The 20,157-nt window shown below is 50.1% G+C and overlaps 1 protein-coding gene across 2 annotated transcripts in view; it reads left to right on the top strand.

Moving 5' to 3' along the window:
- SEC14L2 (SEC14 like lipid binding 2) overlaps nt 1-19,710 on the top strand; it is a 41,579-nt gene extending 21,869 nt beyond the window's left edge. For both annotated transcript variants that reach the window (XM_032799984.2, XM_032799985.2), the window contains 10 exons: nt 2,876-2,919; nt 3,814-3,873; nt 3,998-4,186; nt 4,924-5,019; nt 8,004-8,064; nt 8,600-8,683; nt 13,490-13,596; nt 13,868-14,007; nt 14,492-14,661; nt 18,694-19,710. In XM_032799984.2, the coding sequence (XP_032655875.1) occupies nt 2,876-2,919; nt 3,814-3,873; nt 3,998-4,186; nt 4,924-5,019; nt 8,004-8,064; nt 8,600-8,683; nt 13,490-13,596; nt 13,868-14,007; nt 14,492-14,661; nt 18,694-18,848 (1,106 nt within the window). In that variant the 3' untranslated portion in view covers nt 18,849-19,710. The remainder of the gene's footprint in view (nt 1-2,875; nt 2,920-3,813; nt 3,874-3,997; nt 4,187-4,923; nt 5,020-8,003; nt 8,065-8,599; nt 8,684-13,489; nt 13,597-13,867; nt 14,008-14,491; nt 14,662-18,693) is intronic.
- The last annotated feature ends 447 nt before the right edge of the window (nt 19,711-20,157 follow it).

Genomic DNA, 20,157 nt, shown 5'->3' on the forward strand with positions numbered 1-20,157 from the left:
AAGCCCTTCAGGGTCAGGTACGTATTGGGCACCACTGAATCTGGGGCCACCACCTTGGGCTGGGCCAGCGTCGCCTCAGTGCCTGTGTCCCAGTATCCACTGACCTTCCTCCCATCCATCTCCAGGGGAACAGGGCACTCGCTCTGCAGCGACAGCCCCATGCCCACCCTGTAAACGAATCCACCAACCATATCCGCAGGTCGGATGGGCAACATTCATACAGGTGCTCCACTACAACCAGTTTAACCATCCTCCTTTGTCTTGGCCCCATCTGCCAACTTGTAAACATATCCCTCCATTCGGAGGATCAGTTCCAGATATGTGTCCGCTGACTCCGGAACTTCTTCCTGTATGCCTTGGGAGTCATCCCAAACTTGCATAACAGGGCCTTTTTGAACAGTTCATAGTCCCCTGCCTCCATCCCTTCCATTTGGCTGTACATCCCTGTGGCTTTGGGGTCCAGTAAGAGATGAGGAACCAGAGCCTGTCTGCAGGGTTAACTCTGTGCAGCCTACAGGCCTTCTCAAAGGGCAGCAGGAATTCATCTATGTCCTCCCCTTCCTTAAACTGGGACCGGATGCACTTATCAAAGTTCCATGTAATCCTGGGCCCCCCCTCACTCACTGCAGCAGGGGGCTTTCTGCTCCTCAACTTTGCCAACTCCAGTTCATGCTGCCATTGTTTCTCCCGATTCTCCAGCTCTTTCAGTTTTATCTACCTCTCTCATTCCAGCTGCCTCAGCTCCAGCAACAGGGATCTTGGCCGTGAGGATCCCCTGCTGGCTGCGGGGGTCAGGGTGTTCGCCTGACTGCTTCTAGCCACTCCCCTAGCCATAAGTAGGAGGAGCCTTGGAGTGCCCTCGGCAGCAGTCAGACCACTCCCAGCCAGGACAGACACCGTGTCAGCGCTGCATCTGCCGGGCTGCTTCCCTCAGTGATCCTCCTCCTCCAGCTGGGCAATCGGCTGTGCTTGTTGGCCTTCCCTCTGCGAAGCCCTCTCTCCTTACACAGCTCTACAAGGTCCCTCTTAAGGAGATGGTTATATATCTCCCCGCTGTTCCCAAGTTGTTGTAGACTCACAGGCCTGTGTGCTCTCAGCTCCCCTTGGTTTCCAGAAAGAACATCTAGTGTGCCAGCCCTTCTCCAGGTCACCACCTCACTCCCAGGGTCAAGCTGCAGACTCCTCCACCTCTGAAACCACTCACTGCAATCCCCGGGGGACCTGTTACTGCAACAGTCCTTCTCACTGGTCACACACTCCCAGGGTTAAGTGCAGCTCCTCTGCCCCCTGAAACTGCTCCTCTCTGAGCCTTCAGCACACCTGGTTCTTGTTAATCCCCCATCGTTTTACTGCTCCTCAGTCACTTACTGCAGGAAGCGCCATCCATGGGGTGCAGTACATCCCACCGCTAACACCAGTTGTCACAGAATGTGAGGGAGTCAGGGCCCTGCACCCCACACTTCCTGCAATTCACCGTGACTCTCAGCTAGCCAGTAAAACAGAAGGTTTATTAGACAACAGGAACACAGTCTAAAACAGAGCTTATAGGTACAGAAAACAGGACCCCTCAGTCAGATCCCTCTTGGGGGGTGGGGAGCCCAGACCCAGGTTCTGGGCCTCCCCCCGTGTCCCCCAGCGATCTCCAACCTGAAACCCCTTCCTGCTGCCTCACTCAGCCACACCTCTGCCCCCACCCTCCAGCCTTTGTCCATTTTTCTGGACAGAAGGCGTCACCTGTCCCCAACCCCTTCATGGGCTCAGGTTACGAAGGGTAGCCACCATCGCTTATGTGCTGGCCGTCAAGTATCAACCCTCAGTGAAGTCACACCCTTTTTCCCATCACCATCTAATATTGGTGCAGTACCAGGGAAACGGAGGCACGCCCTGTATTAGCAGAAGACAGTTAACTAGTAAAACTCCCATGCAACATTACCAGGTTAATACTCTCTACTCCATCACAGCTTCCCCATCAGAAAGTCATTTTTCTGCAGGGAAGCAAAGAAATCTGCGGGGGACATAAATTCTGTGCATGCGCAGTGGTGCAGAATTCCCCCAGGAGTATCTTATAGGGGAATCACGTGGTTCCTGCTCAGGTGTGTCTACATAGTAACTAAGGTTGGCTGGTCCCAGGTCTCTAGCTCTTAAAGGGGTATGTCACCCTGTTCCAGGCCCTTTGCTGCTTCCTGCATGTATCAGACTCAGAGCTCCTGGCTTCCATGACAGGAAAGTGTGGCCACCTGTTGGTTCCTGCTAGCCCTGTGGAGCTAACTCAGCTAAGGGAGAGGGAGCTGGAGTCTATTCCATCCTGTGCAACATCAGCAGAACTGTCCAGCAGTCAGTGACCTCTGCACACCTCCCTGGAAGCCCAGAGGCTGCCCCAGTGTTGCTGGCATCACTGATTGCAGAATGATAATGGGAAGAAACGTTTTCTTTGTAGGTCTCTGGTTTGGATGCAGCCCAAGTAGTGGTGGTGGAGATTGGAACTCTTCAGCACCTGATGGCAGGCAGGTGGCTTGTGCACAATGAGTTGGTGGGACTCAGCCCAATTTGCAGCAGGCAAATAGCCACATAAAACAAATTGCCACTCCAGCTGGTGCTATTCACTCCAATAGTAGCAGCTCAGTTGAGAAGCCATGGACTGAATGGATCACATGGACTGATCCCAGGAGTTCAGTCCCTCTGTTTGAGGGGACAGGAACAACTCGGGAGCTGATTTTTCCTGCTGCTCCCATACCTCACCAGCGCTGTGCTCCAGCTCCCAGTGCTGCTATGCTGGCATCATTCACCAGCAGGAACACGCCCTTGGGCAAGCTGTTCAGATGGGTAATAACAGAATGGGCCTGGCCACGAGAATAACCTCCTTGTTCTGTTGCAGCTCGATGTTTCGACCTGCAGAAATCCGAGGCCATGATCCGCAAGGTAAGAGAGCCTCCCAGCCCCCTCCCTGGGGTTTCTACATCCCAAAGGCGGATGTGGGGGAGAAAACAAAAGCAGTTCCCAGTCCCTATGCCCCTGCACTCTCCACCACTCTGCACACCCTTGCTGATTCCAACAGGATCCAAGCCCACGATCCCATGTGTGCAGCCATTCATAAATCTGTCCAGCCCCCTTAGCTACACGGCAGGCACTCCCAGCCTCTGGTTCCAGAGTCCAGCTCACACCAGAAGCCTTTGAAGTATTTATTTAATTGATTGCTTTTATCTTGTATTTTATACAAGATATACATTCCTTCCCCCTCTTCCTCACTTCCTACTGCCCTCGCCCCAGTACACCCCTTCTTGTCCTGTTCTCACAGAGTGTGACCACCTGCTATTCCAGCCCTGAGTCCCCAGCACAGTGCAGAGGGTGCACTTCAACCCAGCCTGCTGCTCCAGCCGTACTCTCCACACACACCCAGCTCTCCTGATGCCCCACAGTCCTGATGTCCCCACCCCCATTCCAATCCTGAGTCCCTCTTGGTTAGAAGCTGTCAGTTACATGCAGGATCTTTCCTGATGCTGCAGCCGTGTAATCCATACCTCACTCCCCGCCTTGCTGAGTTTTGTTCCACAGTGTCAGTGTTCATCGGAGGAGGGTGGAAAAAGTACACAGATTCCTGTATTTCCTGTCCCTGTTCCTGCTTGAAAGTGACCCAGACTTAGGGTGACCAGACAGCAAATGTTAAAAATTGGGATGGGGATGGGGGGTAATAGGAACCTATATAGGAAAAAGACCCAAAAATCAGGACTGTCCCTATAAAATCGGGAATCTGGTCACCCTATCCAACCTGTTTCCCTCCACTCTCAACAGCTCCCCTCTGGTTTGTTTTAACAGTATGTTGAGGTTCGGAAGCACATGGATGCTGACAACATCATCAACTGGCGCCCCCCGGAGGTGAGTTCCCATTTGCCCTCTCTCTTCTGTCCTCGGGGCTGGATTTCTGCACCTGTTCTGAGTGCAGCCTGCGAACAGCTGTGCTTAGTGGAGGAAGTCTAAGGCCTGTGTCTCTTCTGTGCAGGTGATTCAGAAGTACATGTCTGGGGGGATGTGTGGGTATGACTGGGATGGCTGCCCCATCTGGTACGAGATCATTGGGCCCCTTGACGCCAAAGGCATCCTCTTATCAGCCTCCAAACAAGATCTGCTCAAAAACAAGTACCGTGACTGTGAAATGCTGCTTCAGGAGTGTGACAAGCAGACCCAGAAGGTGAGACCTCGCTGCCTCCATGAGTCATTGTCATCTGGGCCTGGGGAGCCCAGGGCAAGGAAGGAGCCTGTAGCAGCGGCTGGGGACTTTCTGTCTTGAGGTCTAGGGTCCTAAGCCGGAGCAGGCCACAGGAGAAACCAGCATTCAGACTTGGCTAGGATCCTAGTAACTGAAATGCATTACAGGCTCTCTGTACCAAGACCACTTTGCCCACCACTGAAATGCAGCCACTTCTAGGATGGAAGAGAGCAGCTCTTTAACATCACACAGCAACACTGCAGAATATCTCAGAATAGGTAGTGAAGAAGAAAACCGTGTCCAGTTGAAACGGTGGGATTCAGGGAGGCAGAATGTACATTACCTGTCTGTGTTGGAATATGCTCAGGACTTTGGGTGTTAATAGCCCAGCACTGTTGGAACAGCTTAGGAATTTCAGGTGGCTGCCTGAAAGATAGGATCTCCTGCAGTGTCCCGTCACTACGCTGGAGCATTGGGACCCGCGCTGGGACAGGAGAGCATCCTCTACTGAGCCACATACACCACTCTTCCAGGATGACAGCCCAAGGGGTCATGCAGGAAGGCACCGTGCCCCAGGGCCCAAGCAGGAAGCGAACAGGAGAAAACCCATTACTTAGTAAAACAGTCTTGATTGAAGATGGCTGTGTTTCCCTGGGATGCTACCCTGCAGATGGCTGGAGTGGTGTCTGTCTGAATCCTCTTGCTCTGTTCTCTTGCAGCTGGGGAAGAGGGTTGAGATGGTTATGATGATCTATGACTGTGAGGGGCTGGGCCTGAAGCATCTTTCGAAGCCAGCCGTGGAGGCGTATGGAGAGGTGAGGAGGTCGGGGGAGGGGGTCTCTGGTTACATCTTGCTTATTCTCCATCCTGCAGAATGGTCTGGTGCATGGGTTTCCTCAAATCGCATGCTTTCCCCACAAATCCACTTCATGGTGATTTAAGGATTAGTCCTCAGGTCTATGAAGAAGGCAAATAGATCTTCCTCTGTTTGTTAACGAGTGTCTACAGGCTAAAAGATGTGGTTGGTGGTTCCTTTCCTGGGAAGGAATCCAACTGGACTTTTATGGATTACACAGGCATTGGTATTGTTCTCTTATTGAGGATGTGACAGGATCACAGATACCTCAGTAGATGTTTGTGCTGAGGGCCTTGCTTTTGGTTATTGGGTTAACTAGCCCAGCTGACAAAGGATATGGCTACACTGCAGTCAGGAGGTGCAGTTGCAGCATGTGCAGATGTAGCTTTGATTTAGCTTGAGTAGCAATCAGTGAAGCTGGCAATGGCTCCAGTATGTACCCTGGGGACCTGGGCAAACTAGCATGGGTATACTATATATGCTGCAATTACATCTCCTGATTGCAGTGTGCACACACCTACATCTTGGACAAGTGTCTGGATTGGAAGGTTGTGCTAGATAATTTTAGAAGGGCTTCCTGGATATGTTCAGTGGAGTGTTTGATGTCTTACCTTGGCTCTCTGATCTTCTAGATTTGAGGTGCTGAAGGCTGACTTTGGTTGCTTTTCTTGTTCCTACAAAATCCATGGAGTTTGGGTAGTTTTCCAATGTTGCCAACTCTCAGAGTTTTATTGTGTGTCTTGTAGTCTTTGGTGTTTTTTCTTAAAGCCCCAGCTCCTGGAGTCATGGGAATATGTGAGAATCTCAGCTCTCATTTATCAAAATAATTGCTTCTGGCCCTTATGGTAGTGGAAAAAACCTCAAAAACGTGAACCCTAAAGGCTCAAAGAAACCCAGAAAGCAAATACAAATAATTCCAAGTTATTTTTTAAAATCTCATGAATTTCAAGCTAATCTTATGATTTTGGGAGATCTCACTCATGACTTGTTGACCATTTGGGGTTGGCCATGCTGACAGTGTCTTCCAGCGTAGCTGGTTTGGAATGATTCTCTTTTATCCTTCAATACCGGCCAACCCCCAACCATTTGAAAAATCATGTTGGGGCATCAAAAATCATGAGATTGCTGTAGAAATCATGAGATATGCCTTCCCCTATGGTTGTGGGGTTCTAATAAGCATGGAAAGGCTTTAATGGTGTTATTCTTTCGGGGTCAAATTCCACCCCATGCAGAGGGCTATTGCTCAGGGCCTGGGCACTGCATGAGTCTTGCTTCAGCTCTATGGATGCTATAGTCCTCTGCACAGAGGTGAATTTCCTCCTTTCTGCAGATGTCATCGGGTGATCCCACCTAGGGCACCTTTCATGGGCAGGCTGTGACACAACAGGCATGCCTAGCCTCAGTTTCCCTTTTAGTCTAGCCCTGAAAGGAACATCTCTCAGTGTGTGCTACCAAGCCCACCTTTGAGTACACTGCTAGCATATGCCAGTGCAGTAGTTCCTGTAAAGCAATTCTCCAGTGTGCACAGTAAACATAAAGGTACCATGGATTCTCCATTCCCCACTCCAGGGAATCACCTCCACCCATCCACTCCATAGCAGCACATTGTTCCCAGTTCCCTTCCCCCCGATGCAAGGCCCTGCTCTCCAGGCCATCCATTTGAGAGTGGCCAGTCTCCACATCCCCCATCAAGTGTCCCTAAGAGAGCTCCCCAGTGTCCCACTCCCCAGGCCTCCCTGCCAGGAGGATCCACCCTCCCACACCAACCGTCTTGAGCCCAGGCTCGACTTCCCCAGATAAGCTGGCAGGGTTGCCCAGAGGATTCAGGGGGCCTGGGGTCGAATTGCTGCCGAAGACCCGGCACTTTGGTAGTGGGTCCTGGGGCGGAAGAACCCCCCGGCGTGGGTCTTTGGAGCACTTCAGCAGCGGGGAGTCCCGGAGCGGAAGGACCCCCTGCCACCGAATTGCCACCAAAGACCCAGAGCAGAAGATGCTCCTAGGGCCTGGGCCCCGCGAGAGTTTTCCAGGGCCCCCGGAGCGAGTGAAGGACCCTGCTCCAAGGACCCCGAAAAACTCTTGTGGGGGCCCCTGCGGGGCCTGGGGCAAATTGCCCCATTCCCTCCCGCCTCCCCAGGCGGATCTTCCCCATTTGCTGTAAGCTGGATCTTCCCCATTTGCCAAGGAGCCACTGCCTGAGCCTTCAGCTTCTCAGGGGTCCCGAGCATTGGTCAGTTCTCACTAGCAGTGCAGTTCCACACAGCTCTCTCTAGCTGCTGCATCCCAACCAACTGGCCAATTCTCCCAGTCTCCACCCCTCTAGGGCCCAGGTGCCCTCTCTTAAGCCCAGCTGAGGACAGGGAGAGATCAACTGGCCAGTCACAGGTGCATTGGCCTCTTTTCTCCCCTTGTTCCCCCATGACAGCAGAGCTAGTGGGTTTATGTTTTAATGCCCTTTTGTGGATCTTAATTTGGAGGCTCCCTGACAGCCTGTCCTAGACTGACCCCTCTTTCCTGAGGAACTTGGATTTGAATTGCTTGCCAGTCCTTTTTTTGTATTTATGACTGGCCTTTGCTCTTTGATTTCTGTTCCTCTCTGTTTGTGGTGTGCAGGGCAGTGGGGGGGATTCAGATTGGAGGACTAGAGGGTCACTGGGGTTTAAAGCAACCAGAACACCTCTCCTTTGGTGCAGAAGCCCTGGAGGGGAAGGAAGAGATGGGGAAGGGCTGTCTCCTGTCTGAAATCTTTGCAAGCTTTGTGCAGGTGTCTGATCTGGCTCTGGGGAGGGATGTGAATCTGGTTCTGTCTCCTCCCACACAGCTGTTTGCTACTACAGCCCAGGGCTGGCTGGTAGGGGCTGAGGCAAGGTCCCAGACATGAGGTACTGGGGTTGGCTGGGGGCAGGTTTCTGTCTCCCTGACTGACAAGCTCCTTTGGATTCACAGCTTCTGTCCATGTTTGAGGAGAACTATCCCGAGACCCTGAAGCGCCTGTTTGTAATTAAAGGTGGGTTTAACCGCAATGCAGGACAAGGCTTGTATGCTTCCCCTCCCCGCCCAACTGTGCAGTTGCATGCACACGCACACATACACGCATGCACACACATGCATATACATGTGTGAGCTGGGACAGCAGACTTGCATTTGGAGGAGATGCTGCATGCACATCTCTGCCCCCCGGGGACAGAAACATGGAACACCGAGTCTGGAGGGTGCTCTGGGCAGACCCTCTACCTTTGCCACTTGGGGTACAGAGCTAGTATCCAGCTGGGGAAGCATGGTTGTTTGTGCCATGGCCCAGTAGGAGATACCCCAGTCAGCCCAGGAGATGCACCATGTTGTTGACCATGTGGATGCTGTTCTCCCATCTCTATCACATTGGCCCAGTACTGGCGCTCCATGGCAGGGATCGGTGAGAGACATGAGGAAGGCATTTCAGATCCCTGGCATCGGTGGCGCAGGAGGTGGAAAGCCAGGGTGAGAGGATGGTATGAAAGATTTCTTGCCCATGATGCTATGTTCTCTCTGTACCATCTTTGCAGCTCCCAAGCTCTTCCCTGTGGCCTACAACCTCATCAAGCACTTCCTGAGCGAAGACACCCGTAAGAAGATTGTCGTCCTGGGAGGTGAGTCTGACCCTGCCCTCTAACCTTGCCTTGCACTTCCTCTCCCAGCCTAACCCATGGGCTCCCAATGACCAGTTCTAGAGCCCATTTTCTAAGGAGAAGGTGCTGCCCAGACTGAGTCTAACCCTTGCTGCTCAGTGCAGGGACATCACCAGACTGATGCTTCCTGTGCCTAGTTGATGCCCCAGTCCCACCATTCACAGAGAGTTGTTACATTTGGGCACAGAGGGTCTCGTGATGATCACGATGCTGGGCAGGATAAATGAATCCATTCTAAGCGTCTTCGTACATCTCACTAGCTCAGCGGGGCTGTGTCTGATCAGCAGCTGAATGGGAGACCTCCCAGGAAGACTCAGGCGGGTGTGAGTGATGTGGTGGCAGTGCTGCTGCCAATGCCCCTGTGTGGCACTAGGGGGCAGCGCGCTGCTGGAAGTGCCGTATTTCAGATGAAATGTAAAACCAAGCTGGGGTATTTAACTGCCTGTGGCTTTCTTTGTAAATTGATCCACCCTCCTGGCCAAATTTCAGTTTTCAGGGCCACACCTTGTATCCTTAAATCTCCCCCACCCCCCTTTCACTGCCTGTCCTGCAGGCACCTGTGGTCTTCCCCAAAGGCTGGTGCAGTGATGTACATAGTCTGTAAAGCCCTTGGAACTAGAGCTGTCAAGCGATTAAAACAATTAATCACGATTAATCGTGCTTTTAAGTGATAACAGAATACCATTTATTTAAATATTTTTGGATGTTTTCCACATTTTCAAATATATTGATTTCAGTTACAACACAGAATACGAAGTGTACAGTGCTCACTTGATATTTATTTTTATTACAAATATTTGCACTGTAAAAAACAAAAGAAACGGTAGTTTTCAATTCACCTAATATAAGCACTGTAGTGCAATCTTTTTACCGTGAATGTTGAACTTACAAATGTAGAATTATGTACAAAAAATAACTGCATTCAAAAACAAAACAGTGTAAAACTTTAGAGCCTACAAGTCCACTCAGTGCTACTTCTTGTTCAGCCAATCGCTCAGACTAACAAGTTTGTTTATATTTTCAGGAGATGTTGCTGCCTGCTTCTTGTTTACAATGTCACCTGAAAGTGAGAACAGGCATTCACATGGCACTTTTGTAGCCGGCATCACAAGATATTTACATGCCAGATGCACTAAAGATGCATATTCCCTTCATGCTTCAACCACCACACGTGTCCATGCTGATGACAGGTTCTGCTCGATAATGATGCAAAATAGTGCAGACTGACACATGTTCCTTTTCATCATCTGAATCAGATGCCTCCAGCAGAAGGCTGATTTTCTTTTTTGGTAGTTCAGGTTCTGTATTTTCCGCATCAGAGTGTTGCTCTTTTAAGACTTCTGAAAGCATGCTCCGCACTTCGTCCTGCTCAGATTTTGGAAGGCACTTCAGATTCTTAAACCCTGGATCGAGTGCTGTAGCTGTCTTTAGAAATCTCACATTCATCCCTTCTTTGCGTTTTATCAAATCTGCAGTGAAAGTGTTCTTAAAATGAACAACATGTGCTGGTTCATCATCTGAGACTGCTATAGCATGAAATATATGGCAGAATGCAGGTAAAACACAGAGCAGGAGAGCAGCTACAAAAGTGCCATGCGAATGCTTGTTCTCACTTTCAGGTGACATTGTAAATAAGAAGCGGGCAGCATTATCTCTTGTAAATGTAAACAAACTTGTTTGTCTTAGTGATTGGCTGAACAAGAAGTAGGACTGAGTGGACTTCTAGGCTCTAAAGTTTTACATTGGGTTTTTTTGAGAGCAGTTATGTAACAAAAAAATTCTACATTTGTAAATTGCACTTTCACAATAAAGAGATTGCACTACAGTACTTGTATGAGATGAATACTATTTCTTTTATCATTTTTACAGTGCAAATATTTGTAATAAAAAATAATATAAAGTGAGAACTGTACACTTTGAATACTGTGTTGTAATTTAAATCAATATATTTGAAAATGTAGAAAAATATCCAAAAATATTTAATAAATTTCAATTGGTATTCTATTTAACAATGCGATTAAAACTGCAATTAATCACAATTACTTTTTTAATCCCCATTCACTTTTTTGCATTAATCCTGTGAGTTAACTGTGAGTAATTGACAGCCCTGCTTGGAACCCTTGTGTTAAAAGAATGAAGAAATGTCAGATCATTAAAGGGAAACAGGCAGGTGAGCCAGGGGCACCTTAATATTGTGACCTGTGTATTTCCTTCTTTACTTCTTGGCTTTCTTCTTGAAACAAAACTCAGTGTGAGCTCCCCCTGCTGGCTCTGTGCTGCCACTGGGCTAACAAACCCTGTTCCCAGGCTGGCAGAGGTCGCACAATTGGTGTCGCCATTTCCTGCACAGGCAGCAATGGAAGCAAAAAGCCATCAGTCAGTTGAGCCCCATGTGCATCAATGGAGGGAAGGAGGTGGCAACCCAAACTCAGCGCATTTCATGTTGTGACACTGGCTTGAGAGCCATGGGGAGTGGAGTCCACAGCTGTGGCCAATGCACCTCGAGCTTCACTCTTTTTAATGATGACCAGCAGGGTCCCGGCCAGAGCTTACGACTGCCCAAGGGGGGGCATTCTCAGCCTTTCATGGGGGCGGGCACTGAGAGCCAGAGAAACTCAGTGACTTGCCCAACAGCTGGGAATTGAAGCCAGCTCTCCTGAGTCCCACTCCAGCGCCTCCCCCTAAGAGCTCACTGTCTCTCTCCTCCGAGCTGAGGGCGTAGCCCCTCCAGTGGGAGCCAGCTGGTCACTGTCCATGGCCCCTTCAGTCATTGGCATGTTTGCTAAGACTACCCCCAAGGGAGCCAGTGAGGAGATGGGTGCTGTTCTCTAAACCAGCAGGCTGGGTTAGGCTGGGGTCCAGGCAGTGGCAGAGGGCAGAGCCAGGTGCTGTCAGGATAACACCATCCTATGCTAATAAGGCACCTTGGCCAGCACCTCTGATCCCTCTCCATTGTCACAAGACTATACGCACACCTGTGTCACACGGGGCTGGGCTGACAACCGCCAGCTCGCTCCAGCCATTGGCCATGGGGATGGTGTTCAATCCCTGCTAGCCCAGGCTGGCTTTGGACCTGGGCTGTAACGTGATGGCACGAGGCAGAAAGTGGAGCCAAATGTTCGGGCCTGGCCTGTTCTGGAGCAGGGACAAGCTTGGCAGCCATCGCTGTCCTGGCCTTTAGTGCTGTGTGTTCTGTGTGTCACTGACACAGAAATGCCCCCTTGACAGCAGCTGTGGGAGCACATGGGCACTGGAGATCGCTGCCAGGGATTCACCCTTTGGCTCCTAACCCGTGTGCTCTGTGCTGAGCTCCCTGCACTTCTTAGCTCAGCTGTCCAGACATGGTCAAACTACAAGGCTGACGTTGGTTCCATTTCCCTTGGTTAACTCAGCTCCTTGGCAGGATCCCTGCGGAGCAGAGCGCATTTCTTGTCTCTACCCCTCCTCTCCTTGTCTTGGCTAAGGTGGCGGGGGGGGGGGGAGGATGGCTAACGAGTGGGTCTGCTATGTGCCAAGCCAGTCTCCACCACACCAGAAACTGCACCACCCCAGCTCCATGGCATCACCACTCCCAGCGCTCGCATGCTGCTGTGGAAAGATCTAGGGAGGGACTGGAAGCGCTAACAGATCGTTTCCACCCCTCAACCCCTCTGGTTTTGTTCCCTCACCCCAAGGAACTTAGCATGCTGTACGTACCTGTGTTCCCTTCTGCCCTGTGATCCAAGCAGAGCAGAGGGTCCCTGTAGCTCCTGCCCTTCGGGGCTTAAAACAGTCAGGAGAGGGCTGGGGCTGGGGCAAAAAGCCTGGGCTAATTGGGGGAGAGTAGGCTCAGCTCAGCCACAACCCATGAGGCCCAGCTGGCTCCTGTATAAAAAGGCTGTGAGCCAGGAGCCCAAACAGTCTCTCTCTGCGTTCAGAGAGAGAAGGGCCTGGCTGCAGGGAGCTTAACTAAGTGCCTAGAGTGGAGCAGGGCTGGGGAAAGGCCAAGGGAGTTGGGGAGTTCCGGCCTAGGAAGCCCCAGGCTGTGGCCTAGCATAAGGCCCAGGGGTATTGGGGGTTGCAAAGAGCAGCCCAGGGGTAGGCCAAGGCAGCAGGTCCAAACCCAACCTTGCCAGTGATGAGTAGGCTGATACTGCAGTATGCTCCAGGGCCCGAGGGCTAGACAATGACTGACAGTAGCGTATAGTGAAGTGAGATGGGAGTAGTGCATCGGGGTTCCCTGGGGAAGGGACACCCTAAGACCGAGAAAGGGGTCACTGCCAGGGGGCAGCACCCCAGCTCTCAGGACACTGGAGTCCAGAGAGGGACATGGGGGCCAAGTGGTAGTGGATCAGGTGCTCCAGGCTGGAAATCGAGCTAATTCCTGGAACAGACTAGCAGGAGGTGCCGCAGGCAGGAGCGGTGCCAGAATTGAAGCCAGCTCTCCTAGGAGCGGTGCCCTAGGCGGGGGTCCTTCCACGCTCTCTGTCTTCGAGGCACTTCGGCGGAGGGTCCTGGAGCGAGTGAAGGACCTGCCGCAGAATTGCCGACGACAACCCAGAGCGCAGAAGGACCCCCACCACCGAATTGCCACCGAGGGCGGCAAAATGCCGCCCTCCCAAATCCTGGCGCCCTAGGCGACCATCTAGGGCACCTAAATGGAAGCACTGGCCTTGGCCGCAGGGCTGAGTGCCACACCCTTACTGCCCCCCTCCCTCCCACTACAGCTCTCTAGCCAGAGGGCACCTCCTGCAGGTGTAACCTCGCTGCTCCTCTCTCTTCTGCCAGCAAACTGGAAGGAGGTCTTGCAGAAGTACATCGCCCCCGAGGAGATCCCTGTGGTGTATGGGGGAACCCTCCGGGACCCAGATGGGAACCCCAAGTGTGTGACCAAGGTACAGTGACCCCATCCTGAACACCAGCATCCCCCACTTGCATGCTGGGGTGTCAGCCACTGCTCCTCCAGTCACAGCCAAGCTCTGCTAGTGCAGCAACCAGCTGGGAAGCCCAGTGGGAGACATGGCAGGGAAGAGGTCTCTGGACTCCAACACAGGAGTCCTCTCAGTCATCGTGTGTCTGTGATCCCAGGGGTTGGGTGGGTGGGTGTGTGTGTGGGTGTGTGTGTGATGCCCTCGTGGCTCAGTGCCTGGTTCTCTCTCGTTCCAGATTAACTACGGCGGTGACATCCCCAAGAAGTACTATGTGCGGGACCAGCTGAAACAGCAGTATGAGCACTTAGTGGTAGTGAACCGGGGCTCCTCCCACCAGGTGGAGTATGAGATCCTCTTCCCAGGCTGCGTCCTCAGGTAGGGAGAGCTGGTGCAGAGCTGTCCCCGGGGCTACCAGCAACACATGGGCCCCACTTGGGGTGAGCACATAACAGGGGCTGCGGGAGGGTGAGTGGGGGGGGGCAGTGCCAAGACATGGGTCACCTCAGCCATCTGGGGGCAGGGAGTTACTGAGGCCACCTGGGCCAGCCCACCTACCCAGACAGAGGAGGGGTAGGAAGGTACCAAGGCTTGGGTCAGACAAGCTACCTAAGGTTAATGAGTTCTGGGTCACACCAACTACCCGGGCATGACCCTGAAGTCAAGGTAAGGCCACTGAGTATGTGTGGGGGTGGTTCCTGAGGCATGGGTTAGCCCCACTGTATTAGGGGAAGATGGATGGCAAGGTCTGGGTCAGCACCACAGGCTGCGGGGTGGTACCAAGATCTAGGCCAGCCTCATTGTACTGGGGTGGAGTGGTTATGAGGGGAAGGAGTCATGGGAGCCGCCTGTGTCCCACCAGGTGGCAGTTCATGTCCGAAGGGGCTGACGTGGGCTTTGGGGTCTATCTGAAGACTAGAATTGGGGAGCGGCAGCGAGCTGGTGAGATGATGGAGGTGCTTCCAAACCAACGCTACAATGCCCACCTGGTGCCTGAGGACGGTTCCCTCACCTGTTCTGTGGCCGGCATCTGTAAGTGACTCCCTCTCCCTTGCCGCTGGGAGCTTCCCCATCTGTTGGCTGCAGAAACCATGCTGAATCTGCTGGGGGGAGGAGTTGGGACTTAGAAGGCACCATCTCTCCCAGCATTTATGGAAAGAAAATACGGAGAATTCCCCAGGTAACTGAAATGCTAATTTCTGGCCAGTCTTGGAGCTTCCCTCCAGCTGCAAGTTAATCTGCCAACTGGAAATGCTGCCCTAAGCACAAGTTTCTGCCCTGTCAATACCCAGGGCCTGTTCTGGCCCAAGGCGTCACTGACACTACTTCATGTGGGCTGGGAAATGGCTGGATGATGTGGGAAAAATGAAGCTGGCTATTTAAGCCTGAATAATTCTAAAGGCCACATCAGCTTGCATCACAGATACAGAACGCTTCGCTCATTAGTCTGCCTGATCTTACCCATGTAACAGAATCAGCCAGTTCAACCAGAAACCCATTCAGGTGATAAGTAGCCTTTGCTGGGATTACTCCGTAAACTAGCACCTCAGCAGGATTTCCAGGAGGAGTTTTCTGGGCTTTCCCTGGGAACCCATTCTGCTGAATTAAAATGCAAAGAAGGAGCCATCAGACTCCTTCAAAGTTGTATCTAAGCTCTTTATATAGAACTATTTCATACATGGCCATTTAAATAAGAACATAAGAATGGCCACACTGGGTCAGACCAAAGGTCCATCTAGCCAGGTATCCTGTCTTCTGACACTGGCCAATGCCAGGTGCCCCAGAGGGAATGAACAGAACAGGTAATCATCAAGTGATCCATCTTGTTGTCCATTCCCAGCTTCTGGCAAACAGAGGCTTGGGACACCATCCCTGCCTATCCTGGCTAATAGCCATTCAGGGACCCATCCTCCATGAATTTATCTAGTTCTTTTTTGACCTCTCTTATGGTCTTGGCCTTCACAGCATCCTCAGGTTGACTGTGCATTGTATGAATAAATACTTCCTTTTATTTGTTTTAAACCTGCTGCCCATTAATTTCATTTGGTGACCACTAGTTCATGTGTTATGAGAAGGAATAAGTAACACTTCCTTATTTACTTTCTCCACACCAGTCATGATTTTATTTCCCGCCCCCCATGTTGTCTCTTTTCCGAGCTGAAAAGTCTGAGTCCGGTTAATCGCTCCTCATATGGAAAACTTTCCATACTCCTAATAATTTTTGTTGTCCTTTTCTGAACCTTTTCCCATTCCAATATATCTTTTTGAGATGGGGCAACTACATCTGCATGCAGTATTCAAGATGTGGGTGTACCATGGATTTATATAGAGCCAATCTGATATATTCTGTCTTATTATCTATCCCTTTCCTAATTATTCCCAACATTTTGTTAGCTTTTTTGACTCAGGACAGATTGAATGGATGTTTTCAGCGAACTATCCACAATGACTCCAAGATCTTTCTTGAGTGATAACAGCTACTTTAGATCTTGTCATTTTATATGTATAGCTGGGATTATGTTTTCCAATGTGCATTACTTTGCATTTATCAACATTGAATTTCATCTGCCATGTTGTTGCCCAGTCACCCAGTTTTGAGAGATCCTTTTGTAGCTCTTTGTAGTCTGCCTGGGATTTAACTATCTTGAGTAGTTTTGTATCATCTGCAAATTTTGCCACTTCACTGTTTACCCCTTTCTCCAGAACATTATGAATATGTTGAATAGGACTGGCCCAGTACAGACCCTGGGAGGACACCACTATTTACCTCTCTCCATTCTGAAAACTGACCATTTATTTCCTACCCTTTGTTTCCTATCTTTTAACCAGTTTACAATCCCATGAGAGGACCTTCCCTCTTATCCATGACAGCTTACTTTGCTTAAGAGCCTTTGGTGAGGACCTTGTCAAAGGCTTTCTGAAAATCTAAGTACACTATATCCACTGGATCCCCTTGTCCACATGCTTGTTGACCCCCTCAAATGAATTCTAGTAGATTGGTGAGGCATGATTTCCCTTTTACAAAAAACCATGTTGATCTTCCCCAACAAATTATGTTCATCTATGTGTCTGACAATTTTGTTCTTTACTATAGTTTCAACCAGTTTTGCCCTGGTACTGAAGTCAGGCTTACCGCCTGTAATTGCCAGGATCACCTCTGGAGCCCTTTTTAAAAAATGGCATCACATTAGCTATCCTCCAGTCATTTGTACAGAAGCTGATTTAAATGATAGGTTACAGACTACAGTTAGTAGTTCTGCAATTTTCACATTTGAGTTCCTTCAGAACTCTTGGTGAATACCATCTGGTCCTGGTGACTTATTACTGTTTAGTTTATCAATTTTGTTTCCAAAACCTCCTCTAATGACACCTCAATCTGGGACAGTTCCTCAGATTTGTCACCTAAAAAGAATGGCTCAGGTTTGGGAATTCTTCCTCACATCCTCAGCCATGAAGACCAATGCAAAGAATTCATTTAGTTTCTTCCACAATGGCCTATTATCATCTTGAGTGCTCCTTTAGCATCTTCGATTGTCCAGTGGCCCCACTGGTTGTTTTAGCAGGCTTCCTGCTTCTGATGTACTTTAAAAAAATTTGCTATTACTTTTTTGAGTCTTTGGCTAGCTGTTCTTCAAATTCTTTTTGGCCTTTCCTAATTATATTTTTACACTTCATTTGCAGAGTTTATGCTCCTTCTATTTTCCTCACTAGGATTTAACTTCCACTTTTAAAGGATGCCTTTTTGCGCTTCTTTTACTTTTTTATTTAGCCACCCGTGGCACTTTTTGATTCTCTTACTATGTTTTTTAATTTGGGGTATACATTTAAGTTGAGCCTCTGTTATGATGTCTTTAAAAAATTTCCATGCAGCTTGCAGGGATTTTACTTTTGGTGCTGTACCATTTAATTTCTGTTTAACCAACTTCTTCATTTTTGTGTAGTTCCTTGTTCTGAAATTAAATGCTACAGTGTTAGGCTGCTGTGGTGTTTTCCCTGCCACAGGGATGTTAAATTTAATTATATTATGGTCACTATTATCAGGCGGTCCAGCTATATTCATCTCTCGGACCCGATCCTGCACTCCACTTAGGACTAAATCAATAATTGTCTGTCCTCTTGTGGATTCCAGGACTGGCTGCTCCAAGAAGCAGTCATTTAAGGTGTCAAGAAACTTTATCTCTGCATCCTGTCCTGAGGTGACATGTACCCAGTCAATATGTGGTTAGTTGAAATCCCCCATTATTATTGAGTTTTTTATTTTAATAGCCTCTCTAATCTCCCTGAGCATTTCACAGTCACTATCACCTTCCTGGTCAGGTGGTCGGTAATATATCCCTACTGCTATATTCTTATTCTTAGAGTATGGAATTACTATCCATGGAGATTCTGTGGTACAGTTTGGCTCATTTAAGATATTTACTTCATTTGATTCTACGCTTTCTTTCACATGTAGTGCCACTCCCCCACCAGTACGACCTGTTCTGTCCTTCCGGTATATTTTGTATCCTGTGTCCCATTGATTATCCTCATTCCACCAAGTTTCTGTGATGCCTATTTTATCAATATCCTCGTTTAATATGAGGCACTCTAGTTCAGCCATATTATTATTTAGACTTCTAGTATTTGTATATAAGTCCTGTAAAAAGTGTCACTTTTTAGCTCTCTGCCATTACATGATGTACTTGAATGGGAATCTTTTTTAATTTGACTTTCTCATCAGATCCTACCCATATTTTATCATCTTCCATCCTCTTCTCCTTACTAGGACATAGAGCATCTCCATTAATAGATCCTCCCGCTAAGGGCTGCCTCCAGCCAAACCATGTGCTCCTCTGTGCCTGTCAGCTTTCCCACAGCCCTTAGTTTAAAAACTGCTCTATGAACAGAGTGTTAATGCAACCTCCCTCTGGGGAGCTGATATCTCCCAGATCTGTATCCTCCAGCCACTAACAGTCAAAATAACTACCCCCATTCACAGGTCTGGTTCTGTCCAGCTAGGGGCAGTGCCCATGGATCTCTTCTTTGCATTGAGTGTGGAGTAACCTCTCTCCCTTCCTCCTGCAGATGTTCTGCGGTTTGACAACACTTACAGCTACCTCCATGCCAAGAAGGTCAGCTACACAGTGGAGGTTCTGCTGCCAGACAAGAAGTCAGAGGAGCAGATCCAGCAACTGGAAGAGACCATGAATGAGTTGGACCTCAACAATGCCCACCAGTGATGGCTCTTAGAGCTCCCTCATCGTCTGACCCCCACCGCCAGCCCCACTCCCATCTCTCTCTGCACAAGCAAACCCAGGGCTTCCCCCAGACCCACCCAGCCATGGGGAAGTGAAAGAGGAACCATTCTCTAGAGAACCTCTGCTAGTTGCCATTAGAACATTCAGGCACCTTCTCTGGAGTGATCTTTTGGGCATTCCCTCATCCTGGACTGCCTGCAGAGGGGGTGTTTGTAGGCAGGGGCAGGGATGCTGCAGAGTGGAAGGTTTCCATCTCTTCCTTGCAGCTACCTAGAATGAACATAGCTGAGCTGGGAAGTCAGCGTCTGGGATCTAGCAATCTGTGCCCAGACATGCACCAGTTCAGGTTGCCAATCTAGCCAGCATCTGCCAGGTTAATCTGTCCCTGATCTGAACTCTGGGCTTTAAGCACCTGGGGTTAGGGGAGGGTCATGGGGTGTTCAGGAGGGAAACTCCTTCTATTATCAGTAGGTTTGTCCTCGACATGGGCTGAGCTGAAAACATGGGGGGAAAGGGGCCCTTCTTGGCACTTCTATAGCACAATGAGGTGCAACAGCTGAGAGCCCAAGTCTTAGGGTGGTAGCAGCTGGTGTTGGTGGCAAGGCCCTGGCCATCCAGGCGGGCAGAGTGCCCCTTCTTCCCCACCCTTCCAAAAACCTCCCCAGCACTTGTCTGTATAATTCAGTGCCTTGCTCATTAACATTCACACCTAACAAAGGGCTGGAGTTTCCCTGGGCCCAGTGGATCCAGGCTCCACAGTCCCAGGGGGCATCGATATCCATAGCACCATAGTGAGGCTTGCACTGGGCTCCCATGGCCCCCCAGTATGCCCTAGAGGGGCAGGGATCTGCGAGTGGAGCAACTTGAGAAAGCAAATCACAGTGGGGAGGAGGGGCAGGGCCTGGGCCTGGGGAGTGGGAAGCACAGACATAGTGGGCGGGGAAGTGGGATGTAAGGGCTTGTGTGGGGCATCTTCCACTGTAACATCAAAATCAATAATACAGAGCAAATCCCAGAGATGGCAATATCACCGTTCATGCTCCCCTCCTTGCCCCCAGGGCTGGCCTGAGACATAAACACATGTCATTGCACTTTAAGGAGGACCCAGGCATTCAGAAGGTGGCCTGACCTATCTTCCCCCTCTGGGAAGGAAATTCATGGTTGGCTTCTCTCTTCTACAGTCCCAGCAGGAAGCCTGACCCCCGCCAATCATAAAGCCAACCCCAGCCCATCCTGGGGCACTAGGAGGGGAGGTTCTCATGAGACTCACACCCAGTGAAGCTTTCAACAA

The sequence above is a fragment of the Chelonoidis abingdonii genome, chromosome 22, assembly GCF_003597395.2.
Source record: "Chelonoidis abingdonii isolate Lonesome George chromosome 22, CheloAbing_2.0, whole genome shotgun sequence".
Classification (NCBI taxonomy): Eukaryota; Metazoa; Chordata; order Testudines; family Testudinidae; genus Chelonoidis; species Chelonoidis abingdonii.